We start from the raw sequence: 18,423 nt of genomic DNA on the forward strand, positions 1-18,423 counted from the left end.
GGAGGGAGGAGTGCCTCATCATCATCATCATCGAGGGACAAAGGCTACCTGAACTGACAGAGATCTTCTTTTCTGACCAGAGCCACTTTTTTGTCACTCCCCACCACCACCTCCTCGGTGCGCTGTCTGTTTAGTGTGTGCTGGTGGTGTATGATGGGAGAAGTCTTGACCCAGCACTGGGGGGCTGTAACACTTCACTGTCAGCGCGGCTGATTAGCTTATCACTCACCGCACTGGGAGGAAATACATCATCATTCCAGACAGGGATTCCCCAGTTTAGGGGCCCGTTCCCTGCCTTCTTTTACTCGGCATTTAATCACCAGACTTCTTTGTCCCCTCCAGTATTTCAGCCTCACCTCTAAAACCAATCCTTAGTGGTTTACCACGAGAGCTCGCTTCCTTTCGGGTGTGTTTTTTTTTGTGTGTATGTCTGAAAATCAGAACAGCTACAGTATTTGCTCTTCTTAAAATTTGGGTCGGAGACAGTGTTTCCAGACGCAGACATTTTCTGGAAAGCAGACTGAGCCATCTTTCTCAAATTATTCTTTTCAGCTCACTCAACAAAGAAAGTGAAACACAAAGTGGCAAATGTGCTTTGGCTTCCCCACAGTGTGGTATCAGGTATGGTAATTACTCTGCCATTAACATTGGGAATAGTTAATGTGTATTAATGTGTTAATGGCATGTTAATTACTGTACATGCTAGAGAGAGCCCGCAGGCATTCTCTCAGATTCTTTGTGCCATGTGGATGTAGGCCAGCCTTAAAAAAAAAAAGCCTTTAAGAACATCGATGAAAGAGGATCCTTATGTTTCATTTGTCAGAACAAAAGATTTTCAATGGTAATTTGATCCAGCTCCCCGCTTCTGGAGCTGAAGGTTACTGATCCAGGCGCCACGACAAAGGAGATGATATGAAGTCAAAGGAGACGTGGAACGCGGCTGTAGTGACACTGGCCTCTTTGTGAAATGGATACTCTAAGCCCTCTGTAGTCTCTAGTGTTTTGCTTTGGCAGCGGGTTTTAATAACACGGTGGATTAGAAGCCCTGGATCCTGAGTGCCAAGCTCGAGTTAAAACTCACCTTGGACGAGCCTCAGTAACAGGCTAGATGCCACGGTCCTCCTCCTCCTCCTCCTCCTCCTCCTCCTCCCAGACGCTAGCCTCTCCTCACACTGTCTGCTCCACAGCTTTAAGAGAGATGACCTTTGCAAATATTGACAGAAAATAAATTCTGTTTCGATTAGTTAGCTTTGGGAGACCTTTGCAGATCAATGCAATTAGATGAACAGAGTGTCGATACGTGGCCGGAGCCGTTCGCTGTGGAGGCACTGGGTGGGAGAGGAGCTGCAGGAGGTCAGGGTTACTTGTAATGAACAGGATGTTTTGGAAACAGCGGTGGAAGTAACAGAGTCGCGGGCGAGATCCCGTTACTGCTGCACAGAACCTTTTACTATCTCAAAAAAAAAAAAAAAAAAAGCATTGAGATATTGAAAGAAAAATGTTAACAAAAAGAGGAAAAAAAAAAAACGCCTGGCTTTATCTGCAAGAAGCGCTGCTCTTCCAGTGTATCGTCTGCCGTCTGACAGTGCAGTCAGTGCAGCAGAATGAGGTGAAGCCCAGAGCCACCCCTTCCCTCTTCAGCAGGCCACATTAACCCAGCAGGGCTCTGCCTTTATGGCTCTCCTGCTCACACTTCAGTGATGAGAGTAAACAAGCAGCGGGCCAAAGGTCAGCTAAGCCCACAGAATAAAAGAGGGCACAAGGGGAAAAAGAGGTGGGAGGAAAGGAGAGCGGCCCGAGGCAGTGCTCAGATCACTGTCAGGGCTTCAAGCAGGGAATGATGTACGAGACAACAGCCCCGAACCGGAAATGATTATAAACAGAGAACAGGGGAGAGTATATGAGAGAAAAGGGCTGCATTGTCTCTATCTGTCAAATTTGTTACTTCCTCGGATCAGATAACGGCAGTGAAACCTGTAAAAAGTGAAAAGGAGAACCACCCCTGACTGATAGCGATGGATTAATCACACTGTCTCCTTTTGTCTCAGCCACAGAAGAGAAATGAGGAACAATCATATATGCAAGTGCTTTTTTCCCACCTACCCCACCTGCATTGTTGAATGACAAATGAGGCCGATTAAGGACATGTGACATTATTATTATTACAATTTCGGACTTTTTTTTTTTTTTCTTTCTCTTCCCTTTTACATCATTAAATGCGTTCTGGTAATTAAGTGAGCCGGCATCATCATCAGGCCTCTGTGAAATGGCTGGAACATGTATAGATTTTTCATTCTTAAGTTCCTGTTGCTCGCAGGCTTTACCAAGGTGACACGACTCCTGCACTTTCCCTTTTGCACCGAGATTAATCCCACTTTGACTGTGGAGGTGGATTAGAGCTAAACTCGGGTGCCCAAACTTGTTTTAATACCCATATCGTCAGACAAAAACAGGATAAAGATTTGAGCGAGGAAAAGCAGCATTGCAGTGCTAGAATGTGACTGTGGAATTGCAAGTTACTATACAGATTTGTCAACCACACAGCAAATTAAAGATATTATCTCGCCCAAGCTTATATTGTGGAAGTTGTGTGATGATGCCGAGCTTAGGCGGCGAATCCGCAATCTTTAGCTCCTCCAACAAAGGTGCACGGAAAGAGACAGCGTGACAGAGATATGGTTTCTTATTTTTTTTTAATTTTTAGTATTTATGGGCTTGAGACGGACGCGCCATCCCTCCCAACGTGCGTTATGAATGACCAGCCAGAGCTGCTGTGGCACAAATACACCCTGGTGGACTCCTGCAGGGCCGTCTGCTTCTCAGAGCAGCACAGTAATCATTTTTATCCTGCTGATTTCCCAAATAGAAATGGACACGTATGATAAAAATGTCACGGCCACTCCACATGTCAGTGGACTAACAGGATTACGTGTCACTTTCTAATGTCTCGCTCTGTTTTCCTTTTGCTGTGAATGGCCACACTATTGCACACAGGAACTTTGTGGTAATATATGGTAAGAGACAAGTAGCTCTTTATGGCCTGTGATTATTTAGTTTGAATGAAACCAGTGATTTATGCCCATTTAGCTGAAAAGCCCTGTAAATTCCCTCAGCTGCATTTCCCCTGGATATAGAGTGAGTGGAGTGAAAGTGACAACTGGGTTTGGTGTGGAAATGTACGCTGCGTCCCAGAGTTATATTTAATATACCTGACATGAAAAACGTGCCTACCTACTTACCACCACCCGCAGCACAAAGGAAAGTGCAGCCCGCTGCGCTTGTGTTGAATCAGAGAGTGGGAGTAAATACTGAATTAGGAAAATATGAACCGTTGTGGCAGACAAACCACCAGCTATTAGAGCATGTTGAGATATGTAGCCAGGCATCTGGTCAGTCAACATTTGAATCATGTGCCATTTTGTTTCATGCTGCACAAACTGGAATAGAAACAGTCGAGTCTGTCCAGAACGATAGCTTTGGGTGGAGTTGTGCAAATGCAGTGTGATGTGGATGAGGGTTAGTGGAGCAGCGGCATATTGTCCACATGGATGGCTTGGCTCTGCAAAGCCTGATGGAGCCTTGTCCAGCATCTCAATGTCTCCAACACAAATAGCCACATTCATCCACTCCTCTCACACCATTACACCTAAAAGACTCAAAGCCAGCCGATCCATAAATAGAGGCAAATTTGTTTTTCAGTAGCACTGCAGTCGAACAAAACACCAACAGAGATGAAAACATCAGAGAAGTGGCCACAATATGTTTCCTCCCCCCCCCCCCCCCTTTTTTTTTTAAACCCAGAATTGTGTTTATAAGAAAGATATAAAGAGGAAAAGGAGTGTTTTCTCTCTAGTATTTACTCCTGTGGATGGTGCGCAGGGTCAGTCGGTCAAAGCATGGTAAAAGGGCTTCTCTGATTGCATGCCTACTGGCTGCCACAATAGAGCCACTAATCTTCTTATTTAGAATCCAGAGGCTGGCCATATCTTAATGAAGCTGTAATGAGCTGTTGAAAATCCCTGAATTGCGGGAGGGATTATTGAATTGAAACAACTCTGGTAATCATAACGTTCGAGTAGCCACTCGGTATTTACTGCCCATTGAGCCACATTTTTATCCACTTACTAGACTGAATTGCTTGAGCTTGTTTTTTTTTTTTGTTTTTTTTTTTTTGCTGTAATTCTGACCCGCAGTGTTTTTTTGTTTGTTTACTCTCTGAAAAGCCTGCCATTGTGCGGTTGCATTGCCAGCGCATCCAGGTGTGCATGTACGCTATCTGCTGTGTGATTACGACTCGCTGACAGGCTGGCGAGACAGAAAACCAGAGGAAATAAACAGCAGGAACTGAGAACAACAAAAAAAAAAAAACAGAATTCATGAATGAGCACTTTGCATAGAATTGATTCTGCACTCATTCTGCCATATGTAGATTTTCATTTCCCCGGCACATTTTTTTTTTTTTTATCACTCCTTAAAAATACTGCTAAATCAGGACTGTAAAATAGTACACTATTGAAAACTTACAAGCCGATAGAAATGAGGGAAGCAGTAGTTACTTTCTGGAGTTCCCCCAGCATTCACTGTGTCAAAGACAGAGACACTTACTAGAGGTATAGTTTTCTGTTTAGCATCCTTTCACAGAGTAGAAGTGCCACTTCACCATTGAGCATTTGTCAGTTTATGGATGTTGCTGTCATGTCAGCCTTCCCGTACACACAGTGTGCAGCGCAGTGTGTAAATAAAAGAGAACAGGCATAGACATGGGCGACAGGAACACAGCGCGCACACACAGGAGGCACTCGGTTCATACCTGCGAGGGAAACATCACAGTATAGCACACAATGCAGACATAGTGCCTTTAATTGCATTTAACAATTCAGTCTGGGTGTTTCTTTATTCGTAGTATTTATTTTTGCTTCAGTCTTGAACGTCCCCGAATGGCATCAGCTGAAACTGTGTCCCCCCGTTTATGTGTTGCTGCAGGTCTCAGCATCCGTGGCGCCCAGGAGGAGGACCCTCCAGACCCCCAGCTCATGCGTTTAGACAACATGCTGCTGGCAGAGGGAGTGGCAGGACCAGAGAAAGGTGGCGGATCTGCCGCTGCCGCAGCTGCTGCCGCGGCCTCGGGTGGAGCGGCCGACAACTCCATAGAACATTCCGACTACAGAGCCAAACTCACCCAGATCAGACAGATCTACCACACGGAGCTGGAGAAGTACGAACAGGTGAGGACGGGGCCTTCAGGATCCCACACCTTCCCAAGAACTGCTTTAGGTTTCTGCTTGAAGTAGCACACCTTCTCACGCAGTTTTGCTCTGCATCCACACAAAGAAAAAAAAATAGCATAAATGCATTTTTACTGCGAAAAAGGTTTAAATAACCATGTGACCACCAGCTGCTGTAAATTTCACTTCACGTTTAAATGGACCTATTGAATTGTACATAATAGTTCACAGGGCTTCTCAACACTCAGCTTACCCCGTGCATTATGAAGAAAATTGCAGAGAATATGTATGATGGGTGAGAATGTATTATTAGCTTGGAGAAGAAAAAAAAAAAATCTGCAGCGTTACTTACTGAGTTGTAGTTGATTATAGAGATCCAAAGGAGTGCCCTATTCATCTGTGTTAAATGAAAGTATGATCAGCTCCTTCACCTAGCACTTTGAGCCTGCCATTAAACACAGAGGCATTATGGGCGAAAATAGAAGGTGTAACAGTGATGCCTCAGCAAGCCAGTGAGGTAAATTAGACTAATTTACTCCGTGCTCTCTGAGAGAGGAGGTGGGTATGCGGGGGCACACAACACTTCGCCTGGAGTAAATGCATCTTTCTTAAGGGTGTTTCCAGGTTTTAATTATCTAAATGTAAATACTTAACGAATTTTACTCAGAGTAATGAGCTAAAGTGTGCACTACGTAAATGAGTTATTCTAATTAATCATGTATGAACTACTGGTTTAACGAAAAGCTGTTTAAATTCACTCTGCATTAAGGCCCGGCCAAATTGCAAATCTGCATTTATTCAAAGATGACTTCACCTATTATGTCATCAAAGTCACACGCAGACGGTGCACTTTCTTGAAGCTTTTAACACACAAAGAGCTTGTATGTAATTAACTCAATTAATAATATGAAAAATGTGCACAACTTTCGGGTGCCGGTTGAGCAGCCGGTGGAAGTTCTTATAAAACTTAACCCCATCTTGGCTGTTGTTTGTCGCTCTGTCTCTTGGCAGGCATGTAACGAATTTACCACCCATGTGATGAACCTGCTGAGGGAACAGTCTCGCACGCGGCCCATCTCTCCTAAAGAGATTGAACGCATGGTGGGAATCATCCACCGTAAGTTCAGCTCCATCCAGATGCAACTGAAGCAGAGCACCTGTGAGGCTGTCATGATCCTGCGCTCCAGATTCCTTGATGCCAGGTCAGTGAATTGTGTGTTTATGTGTGTATATATATATATGTGTGCGTGTGTGTGTGTGTGTATTAGGTATCTAGAAGCTTTTGTTGCTTCTGTATGACCCATTTAAGCAAATCCAGCGGGCGAGGTCATTTTTAGACTGCAGGTCTGAAGTTTCTTTCACTTTTCTGGCACAGCACACAGTGTGAGCACCGCAAAGATGCATAATTTTAATTATGTCCATGTTTCGTGCCTTATCCATTTTCAAGACAATCATGCCCTCACACCTGAGAGCAGTTAAGACCAAATGAAATGGGGACCGAGTCATGTGTAATGGATGGAGGGGAGGTCATCAGCAGGTGTTGTGGATTACTCTAATCACTAACAGTGTGGTGCAGCGTGGAGCTCTGTGGAGAGCGGCACAAGTTCAGGGCCAAACAAGCCAAGTGGAAGCACATTTGCTGCCCACTGCCTGTGTGAAGCACAGTAAACAAGGCAAAATAAGCAAATGCTCAACAACATGATAAGTAGTGCCCTTGGGAGGGAAGGGGACCCAGATCTAGTTAGAGTTTGCTTGTTTCTACTGGAGATCCCTGGGGCTGTGGCACTTCAGGAACAATGCTCAACTGTGCATGCCATGATTTCTATAATGTACCGAGATGCACTCCGACTGGGCTTTGCGCTCCATCACGAAGCCCACCCATCCGCTGCACTAAACTCTACACATTACACGCTTGGACTGGAGATTGGAGACCAACAGACCAAATTAAACATTGTATGTGTTTTGTGACTCTGTGTGTGTGCGTGTGTGTTTGTTTGTGTGCGTGTGCTTGTCAGTTTATTGGTCGGAGTCCTTGTCTTTTGTGTGTTGACGAGACTCTTGGAGCAGGACACGATATTCTGCTCCTGAGGGCCCTTAGAGCCCATTCCTCATTATTTTCACCATTTATGTGTGAGATTGATTGTGCAATTTGTGCAACCCAAATGGATGAGTTAATGCTGGTCTCACTAATAGGCTTGCTCGGCCTTTCTCTCGTTTTTCTCCCCACTCAGGCGGAAAAGGAGAAACTTCAGCAAGCAGGCGACGGAAATTTTGAACGAATATTTCTACTCGCACCTCAGCAACCCGTACCCCAGCGAGGAGGCTAAGGAGGAGCTGGCCAAGAAGTGCAGCATCACAGTTTCCCAGGTGGGTAGTGCTCATCTAACAGTAGCTGGTGGGTAATCAAGGTGGGAAAGGCTAAAGCCTAGAGGGATAGTTACCGTAGGTCACACCACCAAGACACAATGTCCTTTGCTAACCTTGACATTGTGACTGCCTAATGATGCTTCAGTCAAGGCTGGTCCCAGTCAGTCAGAGCAGGGCCACAGGGAAGGGAGACCTATATCATCTTAGCCTCAATCAAAGCACTATGCTGTCCTTCCTTAGCCAACCTCCCTCCCCCCCCTCCCCCAACGCTGGGTCCCCTGCCATTTTTCCCTCTCATTCCCATCCACCATGTGTGCTCTCTCTGTTGCCTGGTCAGTCGCTCAGGTCATAAGCTGGGAAGAAGAAGAAAAAAAAAAAAAATGGCATCATCCATTACTTTAAGAAAAAGCAGTTAAAGTGCGGTGCTTCAAAACACCGGATGATACTGGGTATTTATTTGTATGTTTGCTCTTCAAGTGACCTTGCAGGAGTCTGCTAATTCACAGTTATCTTTTACACTTTAAAGATGCGACTTTCCCACTTTATATATATCATAGTCTCCTCGTTGGGTAAAACCTGAAGGCAATATCTCTCACACCTAACCCTCACATCCAAAGTATTATTATCCTGTGCTCTCTTTTTCTGCTATGATTGTGACTACTATCTAGATTTTTTTTATACTCTATTGTTCTATGGTTGTCCTCATGAGACACAATATCAGAGAAACATGAATCTATACAATAATCTGCAGTGTTTTGTCTGTGTGGGGAGGGGGTGATGAGGGGTATATTGAGTGTAGTCATGAAGAGTCAGATACTGTAAAAGCCCATTCTTTTTTGCCTTCAGGGGGTGGGAAGCACCATCACAGTATCACAGGTATGTCATAACTTCTCCTGATCCACTGTTTTCATTTTTTTGTACCTCCTTTGTTTATGTATGTAATAGCCTCACAGTTTTCCACTGCACAGAACCTCCCTCCCTCACACTTCTGGATCAATGCTAATGTTATAAAATACAGTATTTGAAGTTTCAATTTACATTAAAAAAAAAAAAAAAAAAGTGGATAAGATGTACCAGCATTTTACATCCCACCTTTAAGTCACACAAGCCCACAGTCTACTTTTGATTGATTCATATTTTTTGACACTACACCCATGTTATCACCATATTATTGTGTCTACAAATGTGTCACATGTAATTTTACTTTCCGGCTCTTGTTTGCCACATTATCTTTTTTTTTTCTGGTTTTGTTTTGTTTTGTTTTGTTGTAGAGCGTTGACTAATTGTGTGGTTTTATTTTTCCTCAACCTTCAAATTGCGCTCTGAGTTCGGTTACCTCCCTCCCACCTCGTGATCGCTCCGTGCTTTGCAGCGTTTAAAGAAATGACCAGTGGCCTGCGCAAATGGAGCTCCACTCTGTTTGTGAGTGAGTGCCTCCCAAAACAGGGCCACTGTAGCAGTTCCCATGAGAACAAATCAGTCTATGCAGAAATTAGAGGGCTTTTAAAAATTCACTTGAACTCATCTCAGGCCCCATTAGTGGCGTACTCCTCGATAAGCGGAGGCCATGGCAGACATTCTTATTGACTTATTCTTAGTGCTTTGGCTCATTTTAAGTGAGTAACAAAGTCAGAGGCTTGACATAATGCCACATGCACCGTAAGTATGTTATCCCTCATCGTGGGCCAACCTTTCAGAATCACAAATGGATCGCTGTGGTCACACTGAGGGTTCAGCTAAGTAATTTTTCAAACACCCCCAAACTCTTTTTGCGGTGCTTTGTTGATTGCACAAGTAGTTCATTAAGTAAACACCATCCGTTGTGAATGGTATGCCAATATCACTCTGCAGCTTTGCTCGATACATCATCGCTGATGAAATACCCTGCGTCATTTTCGCAGGGATCATTTAAAATGTATGTGATGCACAGTCATCTTCCCTGAGAACAAACCCACATTCTTGCAGTTCGGATGCAGCGTTTAATTCAAATGCCCTTAAAACGCTGCAGTGATAACTTTTACCTCGCAAAGTGCTGAATGAAGACGTTGTTATCTGACCGTTTCGTGTGTCTGATTTGATTGCTACGTCCTGTTTCTTTATAGCAAATAGCGGAAGTGCAATGATGTATTGACGCTGTTAATATTACCTAAGTGGGTCTCTAAACGCGGGACCTTATTTCCTCTGCGACTTTGCATGTGCATTGCAATGACGGCATGGCATTGGATGGTTGTGATTTGTATCAGGATTTCCAGATGCTTCAGAGGCCACGTTTGATGTAATCTGTGTGACTGGGACACTGCGTTCAATGTTCAAACCTGATTCAAGTGCAGAGATAAATTTACTTTGCCTAAATGTGAAGGCATTTTTCTTCTGAGTGACACTTTTCAATATTCAGACTATTCATTATTAATGCGGCGCAGTGACAGCTTTGTGTTTCGATTTAAGGCTTACCATGGGGCAGTATAAGCTCAGATATGATCATAGAGGGTCCGTGCATTGCCATATACACTGACGAGTGAACAGTATTGACCTGAAATAGGGTGAAATAGTTTGAATTATTAACTACAGCGGCAACAGCCTCTCTAGTGGGCAGCAATGAAGGCAGTGGCACGTCCTTGCAAGGAGTCTGCATGGTCATTATACAAGCGCTGCCTTTGAGGCAGCTGATGTCGGGTAATTCAGTCTCACAACCTGTTTCTCACCAAACATAGGAGTCAATTGAATGCATGGCCTGCCACGAGATAAAAGGGAATTAGTTCTGTAGATTGGGTTGTGCTCCACACCTTACAGTGCCGTGCATTTGTTCAATATTTAGCTGAACCCAAGAATCGCTAAGGCCAGAGTTCAGTGGGCAGGAGAGAAATGTGTGTGCACAAGAAGATTTGATGCCAACACTGCTGAGTCTGTCCAGGCTTGTAACACCACATAGTAGTAGAGAGCAGTGTTGCTCTACAGAGGAGAGAAAAGTTAGGAAAAGTTATGTTTCAGCTGTCGATGTTTCATGAAACAATCTGTCACTTTTGACTGCAGAATTTGCGTGCATCATTCCTGTACTGGTGAAAGTAAAACTAAACTAGTGTGTAGTCGGTATCTATTAAGTCACACTTAATGATAAAATGTGTCTTCATGTACAAACACCACAAGTGGCTACAACTGACATTTTAATAAATGTAGAGCTGTTTAATACACTGTTTGTGTGAACATTTTGTTAAATTAAACAGACTGATGAGCTTTAGAAAACATTTTCTATGATTTTCAGGGGTTTGTGGGCACACAGTGAGCTGTCTAAAAGAGCGAGAATATTGCATCGTCTTTGGCTCTACAATCCACTATAAGCAGGTTAAGTAAAAAGGATGATGGCCAGGGCTTTCATTGCTTCCAATTAAACCTTGCTTGTTAGTTTAACCTCTAGGTAAACCCATCAAACAATTGATGTCAAGGAAACCCTGCCAACAGTGGGCCTCGCCTGAATGGTCATTAATTTTAATTGCCTAGATATTAAAGATTTAGAGCACAGAGACGTGCAGGATAGAAATGATCTGATGTCCTGCAAATCCAGTCAGTTTTTACGCCACAGCATTGGCGGGCTGCTGGGGATATTAAAATTTAAGCACATGGGTGGAAATTAAATAAAGCGTCATTAGGGGCAGCTGCTCTTTGGCTGGTCCAGCCGTGGGCTGCAGGGCCTGAGAGGGGGGCTGCAGCACAGCGACAAGACACTCTAATTTATAGGACCATTAAAAACAAGCATCATCTCATTATTATTCCACTGTTATTGCAGAGCCAGCATTCACACATAAGGTTCACCCCTCAAACAACTTTTCAACGTCTGATGTTGGATGTCATCATTTCAATTCAACAAAATTAACATTTCCAACTGCTCTAAATCTGAATATACCCAGTTTCTAACCTTAATTTGATCTCAGTTGTTCCTCGTGGCTTCAGAGTTCCACTTTACTTCAGTAAAACAGAGATTTGTTTAACACATCAGTTAACACTGACTGCCCCAATAATGCGTTTACTGCTTTACATGTCTGCAGGTCTTTGCCCTCTAACACTTGTTTTTGATAATTGTAAACAAAACTTGCTTTCCAAATCAGCAAGCATGCATGTACACACACACACACACACACACACACACACAATGGTTTTATTGCTGTATTAATGTTTTATTTTCAGAGTTACAGCGCTGTTAATTAAGGATTTATTATACAAGGATGTGCATGCTTAAGTAAGAATTTTTGTAAGATATGGACAGTCAACAAAGCTGTGCAATATGTTCCACTATTTATAATGTTTTTGCTAATTTTGACATGCAGCTTTACATGTAATAAACAACTTATAGCTCTCTTCATTCTTTGCCCTGCAACATTTATTCATTTCAGTAATTGTACATTTGCATTTCCATAAAGTGTCCTGGACTCACTGATTTTGATTCGCTCAGCAATCTTTAGAGAATAGAATATGTACATTCATATATTTCACTGAGGTAAATGTCAGAATTCATATCCTTAACAGTCCTGATATGAGCAATATATATAATCCACTGACTTTAGTGTCTGTGCAGTAGGAGCCCCTTGTGTTTTAGTTTTGTCAGGAGACAGATCTGAGAGCATGTCATGCTCCCATCCATGAGAAGACACAAGTGGCTCCTGATTATGGCTTAATTAGCTTGTGTACCCGGCGGACATTACTGCAGGGGCTGGGAATTGGGTACTTGATGGACCCAAACATGACATCTTGAAACAATCACACTGCTCAGTGCACGGTGCTGTGGCTGCTTGACGTCTGACTCCTCTGCTCCTCCTCCTTCTGCTCTCCCACACAGGTATCCAACTGGTTTGGCAACAAAAGGATCCGGTACAAGAAAAATATCGGCAAGTTTCAGGAAGAAGCCAACCTGTATGCCGCCAAGACTGCTGTAAATGCAGCACACGCTGCAGCCGCTGCAGTGCAGAACAGCCAGGCCAACTCCCCTACCACACCTAACTCCGGTAGGCACTCCTGCATATAGACGAAAAAAAATAAATAAAAAATCTGCCCTCTACCTCAGCCCTTAACCCGCTGCCTGCCTGCCTCACTCTCTCATGCACCATTCACACAGGCAAGAGTGACAGGCTCTGCTCCCAGCTTGGGGATCACAGTGTCTCCTGTCTATAAGACAGTTGATGCCAAGCAAACTCATGCATAAAGAGAGCGTTCCTGACTTGTGAACCGAGAACACATGTATTTTTGGCAAAATAAGAAAAAAAAGAAAAGAGAGAGAGAGAACGAGAATTCACAATGATGCCATGGGATTTGTTTTCCCTTGACTTTCTGTCAACTTTCTGTCATTTGTAATGTAATGGTATGTAGTCCCACTGAATGGTAAAGGTTTTGTTGCAAAATAAAGTGAAACATAATTGCTGGGAGCATTTTACCTAAAGTGATAGTGTTATATCAAAATGGCATTATATGCAGTTCATATTGAGTAATACAAAAACACAGAGCCTAAAAAGGGCATGTTTAGTCCAGTTTAATGAGTAATGTCATGCTGAGTTTGGACTAGGTTGACCTGCGTCGGGATGTGGTAAGCTTATGAAGTGGTCCCTTTTTCTTGCACCCAGGATTCCAGATGAAAGATGAAGAGTTTCAGCTGGATTCTGCAGAGAGCAAAAACACTCTTTTAAGCAACATGTTTACTGGTACTGGTCTTTTCATAAGCTTCTTATTGTCCTTGTCATTTACCATGTGATACCTCCCTGCCAACTTGTAGATTGGAAGTAGGCGATGTGGTACAATTGGGAGCTTAAGCGACCAACCACATGTAGAACCGGTCCCCCTTGTGTCATGTGATGTTCATTTCATTTGTGTCCACCGCATTCGTACAAAGACCTCCAGTCCTTCCGCATATCGTCCTTCTTCTGTTTGGTTTTTCTTGCTTCCCTTCCTTCACCCCTGTAGTTGCTTGCTTTATGGGAGTCTTTCTTCTGTGCATTTGTCTGCCTGAGTTGGGTCTGTTCATGCAGACTCGTGTGTGTCTGCGTTACTCGTGCGTGTGCGTGTGTGTCTGTGCTTTCCCTTTATAGCCCTCTCATGTATTCAGCTACTTACATCTTCCCTTTCCAGGTTCTTCAGGTTCTTTTAACCTCCCAAACTCTGGGGACATGTTCTTGAGCATGCAGAGTCTGAATGGGGATTCTTACCAAGGGGCACAAGTCGGAGCCAATGTACAGTCACAGGTAGGATCAACAATCAGGGGCAGTTCCTGACAACCAGTGCAGAGAGCTGTCCTTGTCTTGCCTGTGTACTGAGCCATCCACAGTGCAGTCTGAAGCACATTGAACCAAAAATAGAAAATACAAAAAAAACAACAACAAAAAAAAACACGCTGCTCATGCGAGGGCAGTTCAAATTACCAAGTGAGGTCTCCGATAACATCCGATTGACTTAAGTGTTTACTGACTATTTCGCTTTGGATGGAATATTTTGGCAGCCAAAATATAATCCCACCCCACTGCTATCATGCCACAAAGCAATTTCCTGGTTACTATTTCCAAAAACGTTTTGTGAATGCATTTGGCTTTGACTTGAGCTCTTGGGTTGGTATTGGGTTTTTGGTACTATGTTTTCCCCCTTTTTTCTGTACTCTATATTGCTATCTTCCTGTCTCATCTTGTTATTGTTTGTTGTTGATGTCTTCCATTTTGTGAGTTTAACGCAGCTACACAACCGGCACACACTCGCTACCATGCACTTAAGAAAAACAAAAAAAAAAGGCTATTTATGAGTCAGGTAAAAAAAAAATAAACACTCATTTAAAGCAACCATAGTGTATGTGTTATTTTTCACTTATATTTTTTTGTATATTTTTATTTTTAGTGTTATCAATCCATAGTTATGACAGGAGAAGTGATAGATTTAAGCATGCTAGTAACATTAGTAGGCTTTTTTTTTTCTTTACTACAACATCTATTAGTTGTTTTATCTGGTTAGTGCACCTACTGACTCCTTTTTTCTTTCTTTCTTTCTTTCTTTCTTTCAAATTTCACACTAGTTAGTATCTTTTGCTTCACCGAGCATGTTTGCAGTTAGTGTTGGACTGCTGCGAGACACCCAGTTGACCAGCTTGTCCACCTTGTCTGTCCCTTCAGGTGGATACCCTGCGCCATGTTATCAGTCAGACGGCAGGATACAATGATGCTCTGGGGGGAAACACGATGTATAGTCCACATGGCCTAAATGTAAGTAGAGCTTTTATGAGAAATCTATCACCACTCGTTTTCATCAATAAAATAAGCTGCATGGCTTTATTTTAATTTTACTTACTGAAATTACAGAGCATTCCAAAGCATGTGCGCTAAAATATTAGACAGTGCATGTCATCACTTTGCCACCTGATCTGAGTAAAAGTTGCATTTAATAAAGCACATTACGAGGGAATAAGATCGCCGGTTCCACTTTAATAAACATCTTTTAATACTTTGTTTGACTCGTGCTAAAAATGAGATGAAAAAAAAAAACGAAAACGGGATGTTTCGCCGCTCCGTATCTGTTGCGTTTTGGCTGTTTTGAAATGCTTCACAGAATTTTCCATACACTTATCTTCATGATAAAATATGAACATGTGATCGCCCGCAGCCTTTTCCAGACATGAATTCCATCTTCCCTGATGAGGTTTGATATGGCGCCTTTTTGTAAAGCAGCGCATAATCTGAAGCTATCAGAGTAAAGATTAATTTCGTTGATGAGAGAGGATGAAGAGTGAGGGGAAGAGAGAGAGAGAGAAAGAGAGGGAGGAATGCTATCAGACAGCTCTCTCTCTCTCTCTCTCTCTCTCTCTCCGTGCACTATATAAGAACTGCAGCATTGGCTTTCTTTATATTGTAATGCCTGTTGGGTGAAACGCATGCATATTCACCGTCTAATATTATTTAAAGCTCAAGCGTCAAAATAAGGTATTACATTTACAGGAATGTAACAGAAAATTTAGAAAAATGATTTGTGTGAAACAAAATTAACATGCTTTATGTAAACAAATGGTGCCAGCGTTCAATGCCGCTTGGTGTCATTTTGGCTTTGCTGTAGCCTTCTTGCTATAAGCTCTTTAGACATGTCAACTCCTCGCAGGATCAAGTGTTTTTCACTTTCTCACAAGGTTTCTCACTTCCATGTGCAGTGTAGACCTGTGCCTACCGGCTCACCAGAGCTCAGTGTGATCCCTGCTGAAGCATTAACTGACAGCACTGACTAACCTTAACACATGAAAAATGAGGATCAGAACAAAAGAGCAATGCGGTAATAAAATATGCTGAACAACAAATTGTGGCAAAGCTCCTATTTTTCTTTTTTTTTCTTTTTTTAAAGCAATAACCCAGAAATTGCCTTGTAGATATATTCGCATAGACTAACCTTTAGCTTTGTTGGTGGTGACGTAGAGGGATCCAGTAAAGGCTAGGTCACGCCTGGAGCAAAGCAAAGTCAGGCTGGCTAAGACTGGCTCTCTTGGAGAGGCCCTGCCTTGTCACTTTCACTCAGCTCTCCCCACCTCACGCGGCCCAAGCCCTCCCTCCTCTTGACTGACAGGAGAATATGTAGCGACAAGCTGTCGGTCGCTGCCGAAATCTGCTTAGACACTGATTTCAGGGATTGCTCCCATTGGTCGGGACACGAGACAAATTTGTTTCTGAGAGTCTCTTTGCTGATGCTACTGTAATGCAAAGACTGGACTAATCACACAGCATCACCGCATCTGCAACATTTTAATATCAGCTGACACTTTAGAGCAGCCAGAATGCATTCTTCCCTCGTTTTCCCTTCTATTTTCGGAGTGTCTAGAGTTTACCAGGCTCATGTTGCAGAGTATGTGATTGTAATCTTAACCTTTTCCCATTTGTGTCCCAGGCTAATGGAGGATGGCAAGATGCAACGACTCCGTCTTCTGTAATATCTCCAACAGAAGGACCTGGAAGTGTGCACTCTGATACCTCGAATTGATCCGCTATTAATGCATCTTTTGCCTCGAGATGGGCATGGACTTTCTAACTGGCCGACCAACTGAAGAGGATATAAAAAGAAAAAAGAAAAAAGAAAAAAAAAAACTTTTCACAAGAGATTGGTTTTCCTCTACCTTCAAATTTCCCACGACCATGCCGCACACATGCAAATTGCATCCTCCATTATGAACACCAAGTGTTTCCTGATCGCTCAGTGTTTTCTTTCTGTCTTCATAAATCAAGTGTAATCACCACGCTTTTTATTTGTTTGTTGTAGGGGTAAACACATACACATGTACAAATAGAAACAGCCCTCAGATGTTACTGAGTAAACTTTCAGGATAATTATCTCCTCTGAGCTCAAAAACTGGATGACACTCGTGTATTGTCCGTGATATTTTATGACATTTTAAACGGCCATTTGTTTGATTCTTGATTTAGTTACCACTTTCCATTTTGATAATTGGGTTGTCCTTCAGTTCTTACAATACGTAGATTAAAGCAGCTGTTTCTTTGACTGTAATGTGCTCGCAGTCTTGTCCAGCAACTCAACAATGCTGCTGTTGACAGCTCAATGGCAGCTTTGTAGTTACTTTCAAGATTTATTTTTGCCTTACAGCTGTATACATTAGTACAAGGAAATGACTATTCAAACTCTGGAACATAAAGAAGTGTAATTGATTGCTTGACTATAACATGACACCATTCCATATTTTATAATTTGATGTTTAGTATGTACATATGTAAACATTTTTTTTGTACTCCTTATGGAAATCAACATTTCCCCCCACAGTAGATCATTCCGTCGTGGCACACAGGAGCAGGCCCCATTACACAGGAAAAGTTGTACATAATATAGCTTAAGAGTAATTATACATCCCACCAATCAATACACAGCTTTATTACCTCATTCATAGAAACCAATAATTTCCAACATTTCTGTAGCTTAGAGTGCTCACTTACTACCTCTAAACAATATCACCACCATAGTTTCTTTGGCCCTTATTTAATGTTTTTATGTAGTTATTTTGATTACATCTTGTAACACTGTAAACTCTTCATCCTCTATGTAATCTAATGTATATTTTAATCTTTTAATAAAATGACGTTGCCGCACGGCAACTTAAAATGACAAAAATAAAAAACATGAAAATGATAACAATATTAATACCGTGGGAAAATAGACGGGGAAGGGGAGGCTGGGGAGGGGGGGCAAGAAGATGTCGGTCTGTTGGCTTTTACGAGGGGGGTGCGATGAACGTTGTTGATAAATTAACACCAAACAGTGAAACTGTTGTAAATACTGAAGAAGAAAAAAGAAAAGAAAAAAAAAACATTTTGAATGTTGCTCATCTTGTTACGAAATCATGCAAAAAAAAAGAAAAAAATCACTATAAAAACTGTAATGCATAAAGGTTTCAGTATTCAGAACTGTAAATTTCCAGCTCTGTTCAACAGGGTTCAAGACTTCTTTTCTCTTTTTTCTATTGTATGTGATTCTGAAACTGAAAAGTCATGACAAATGATTTGTGGCAGTGATTCTAATGTATTAAAGATGTTTAGTGTTACTTTCTAACCAGACTACACCCTGGACTGAAAAGTCTTCCTTGTGGTAGTTGTGTAATTTCAAACATGAATAAACCTTTTGCTTTCATGACAACAGGGCGTGTGTGTTTTTTTGTTTTTTTTTAAGGGTTGTTGAGTGAGGAGGAGAAGCTTGGCACTTTTCTCCATCATAAACTGCCAGCAATGGACACATTTTAATGGAAGGAGGCTGCACCTGTCCATTGATATTAATTTCAGAGTCATTACAGTCATTTCTCTCCTCTCATCAATGATAAAACAACACCTTTTTT

The 18,423-nt window shown here is 42.4% G+C and overlaps 1 protein-coding gene across 2 annotated transcripts in view; it reads left to right on the top strand.

Moving 5' to 3' along the window:
• The window catches only part of pbx3b (pre-B-cell leukemia homeobox 3b), a 57,970-nt gene extending 39,759 nt beyond the window's left edge, over positions 1-18,211 (top strand). Inside the window, exons 3-10 of one of the 2 annotated variants that reach the window (XM_008305956.1) lie at positions 4,984-5,225; positions 6,237-6,427; positions 7,457-7,592; positions 8,439-8,468; positions 12,421-12,586; positions 13,199-13,276; positions 14,726-14,815; positions 16,476-16,563. In XM_008305956.1, the coding sequence (XP_008304178.1) occupies positions 4,984-5,225; positions 6,237-6,427; positions 7,457-7,592; positions 8,439-8,468; positions 12,421-12,586; positions 13,199-13,276; positions 14,726-14,772 (890 nt within the window). In that variant the 3' untranslated portion in view covers positions 14,773-14,815; positions 16,476-16,563. Of the gene's footprint in view, positions 1-4,983; positions 5,226-6,236; positions 6,428-7,456; positions 7,593-8,438; positions 8,469-12,420; positions 12,587-13,198; positions 13,277-13,700; positions 13,814-14,725; positions 14,816-16,475 lie in introns of both variants that reach the window. The other variant, XM_008305963.1, reaches the window with a different exon arrangement.
• Positions 18,212-18,423: the final 212 nt, after the last annotated feature.

The sequence above is a fragment of the Stegastes partitus genome, unplaced genomic scaffold (assembly GCF_000690725.1).
Source record: "Stegastes partitus isolate 25-593 unplaced genomic scaffold, Stegastes_partitus-1.0.2 Scaffold44, whole genome shotgun sequence".
In the NCBI taxonomy this organism is placed as follows: domain Eukaryota; kingdom Metazoa; phylum Chordata; class Actinopteri; family Pomacentridae; genus Stegastes; species Stegastes partitus.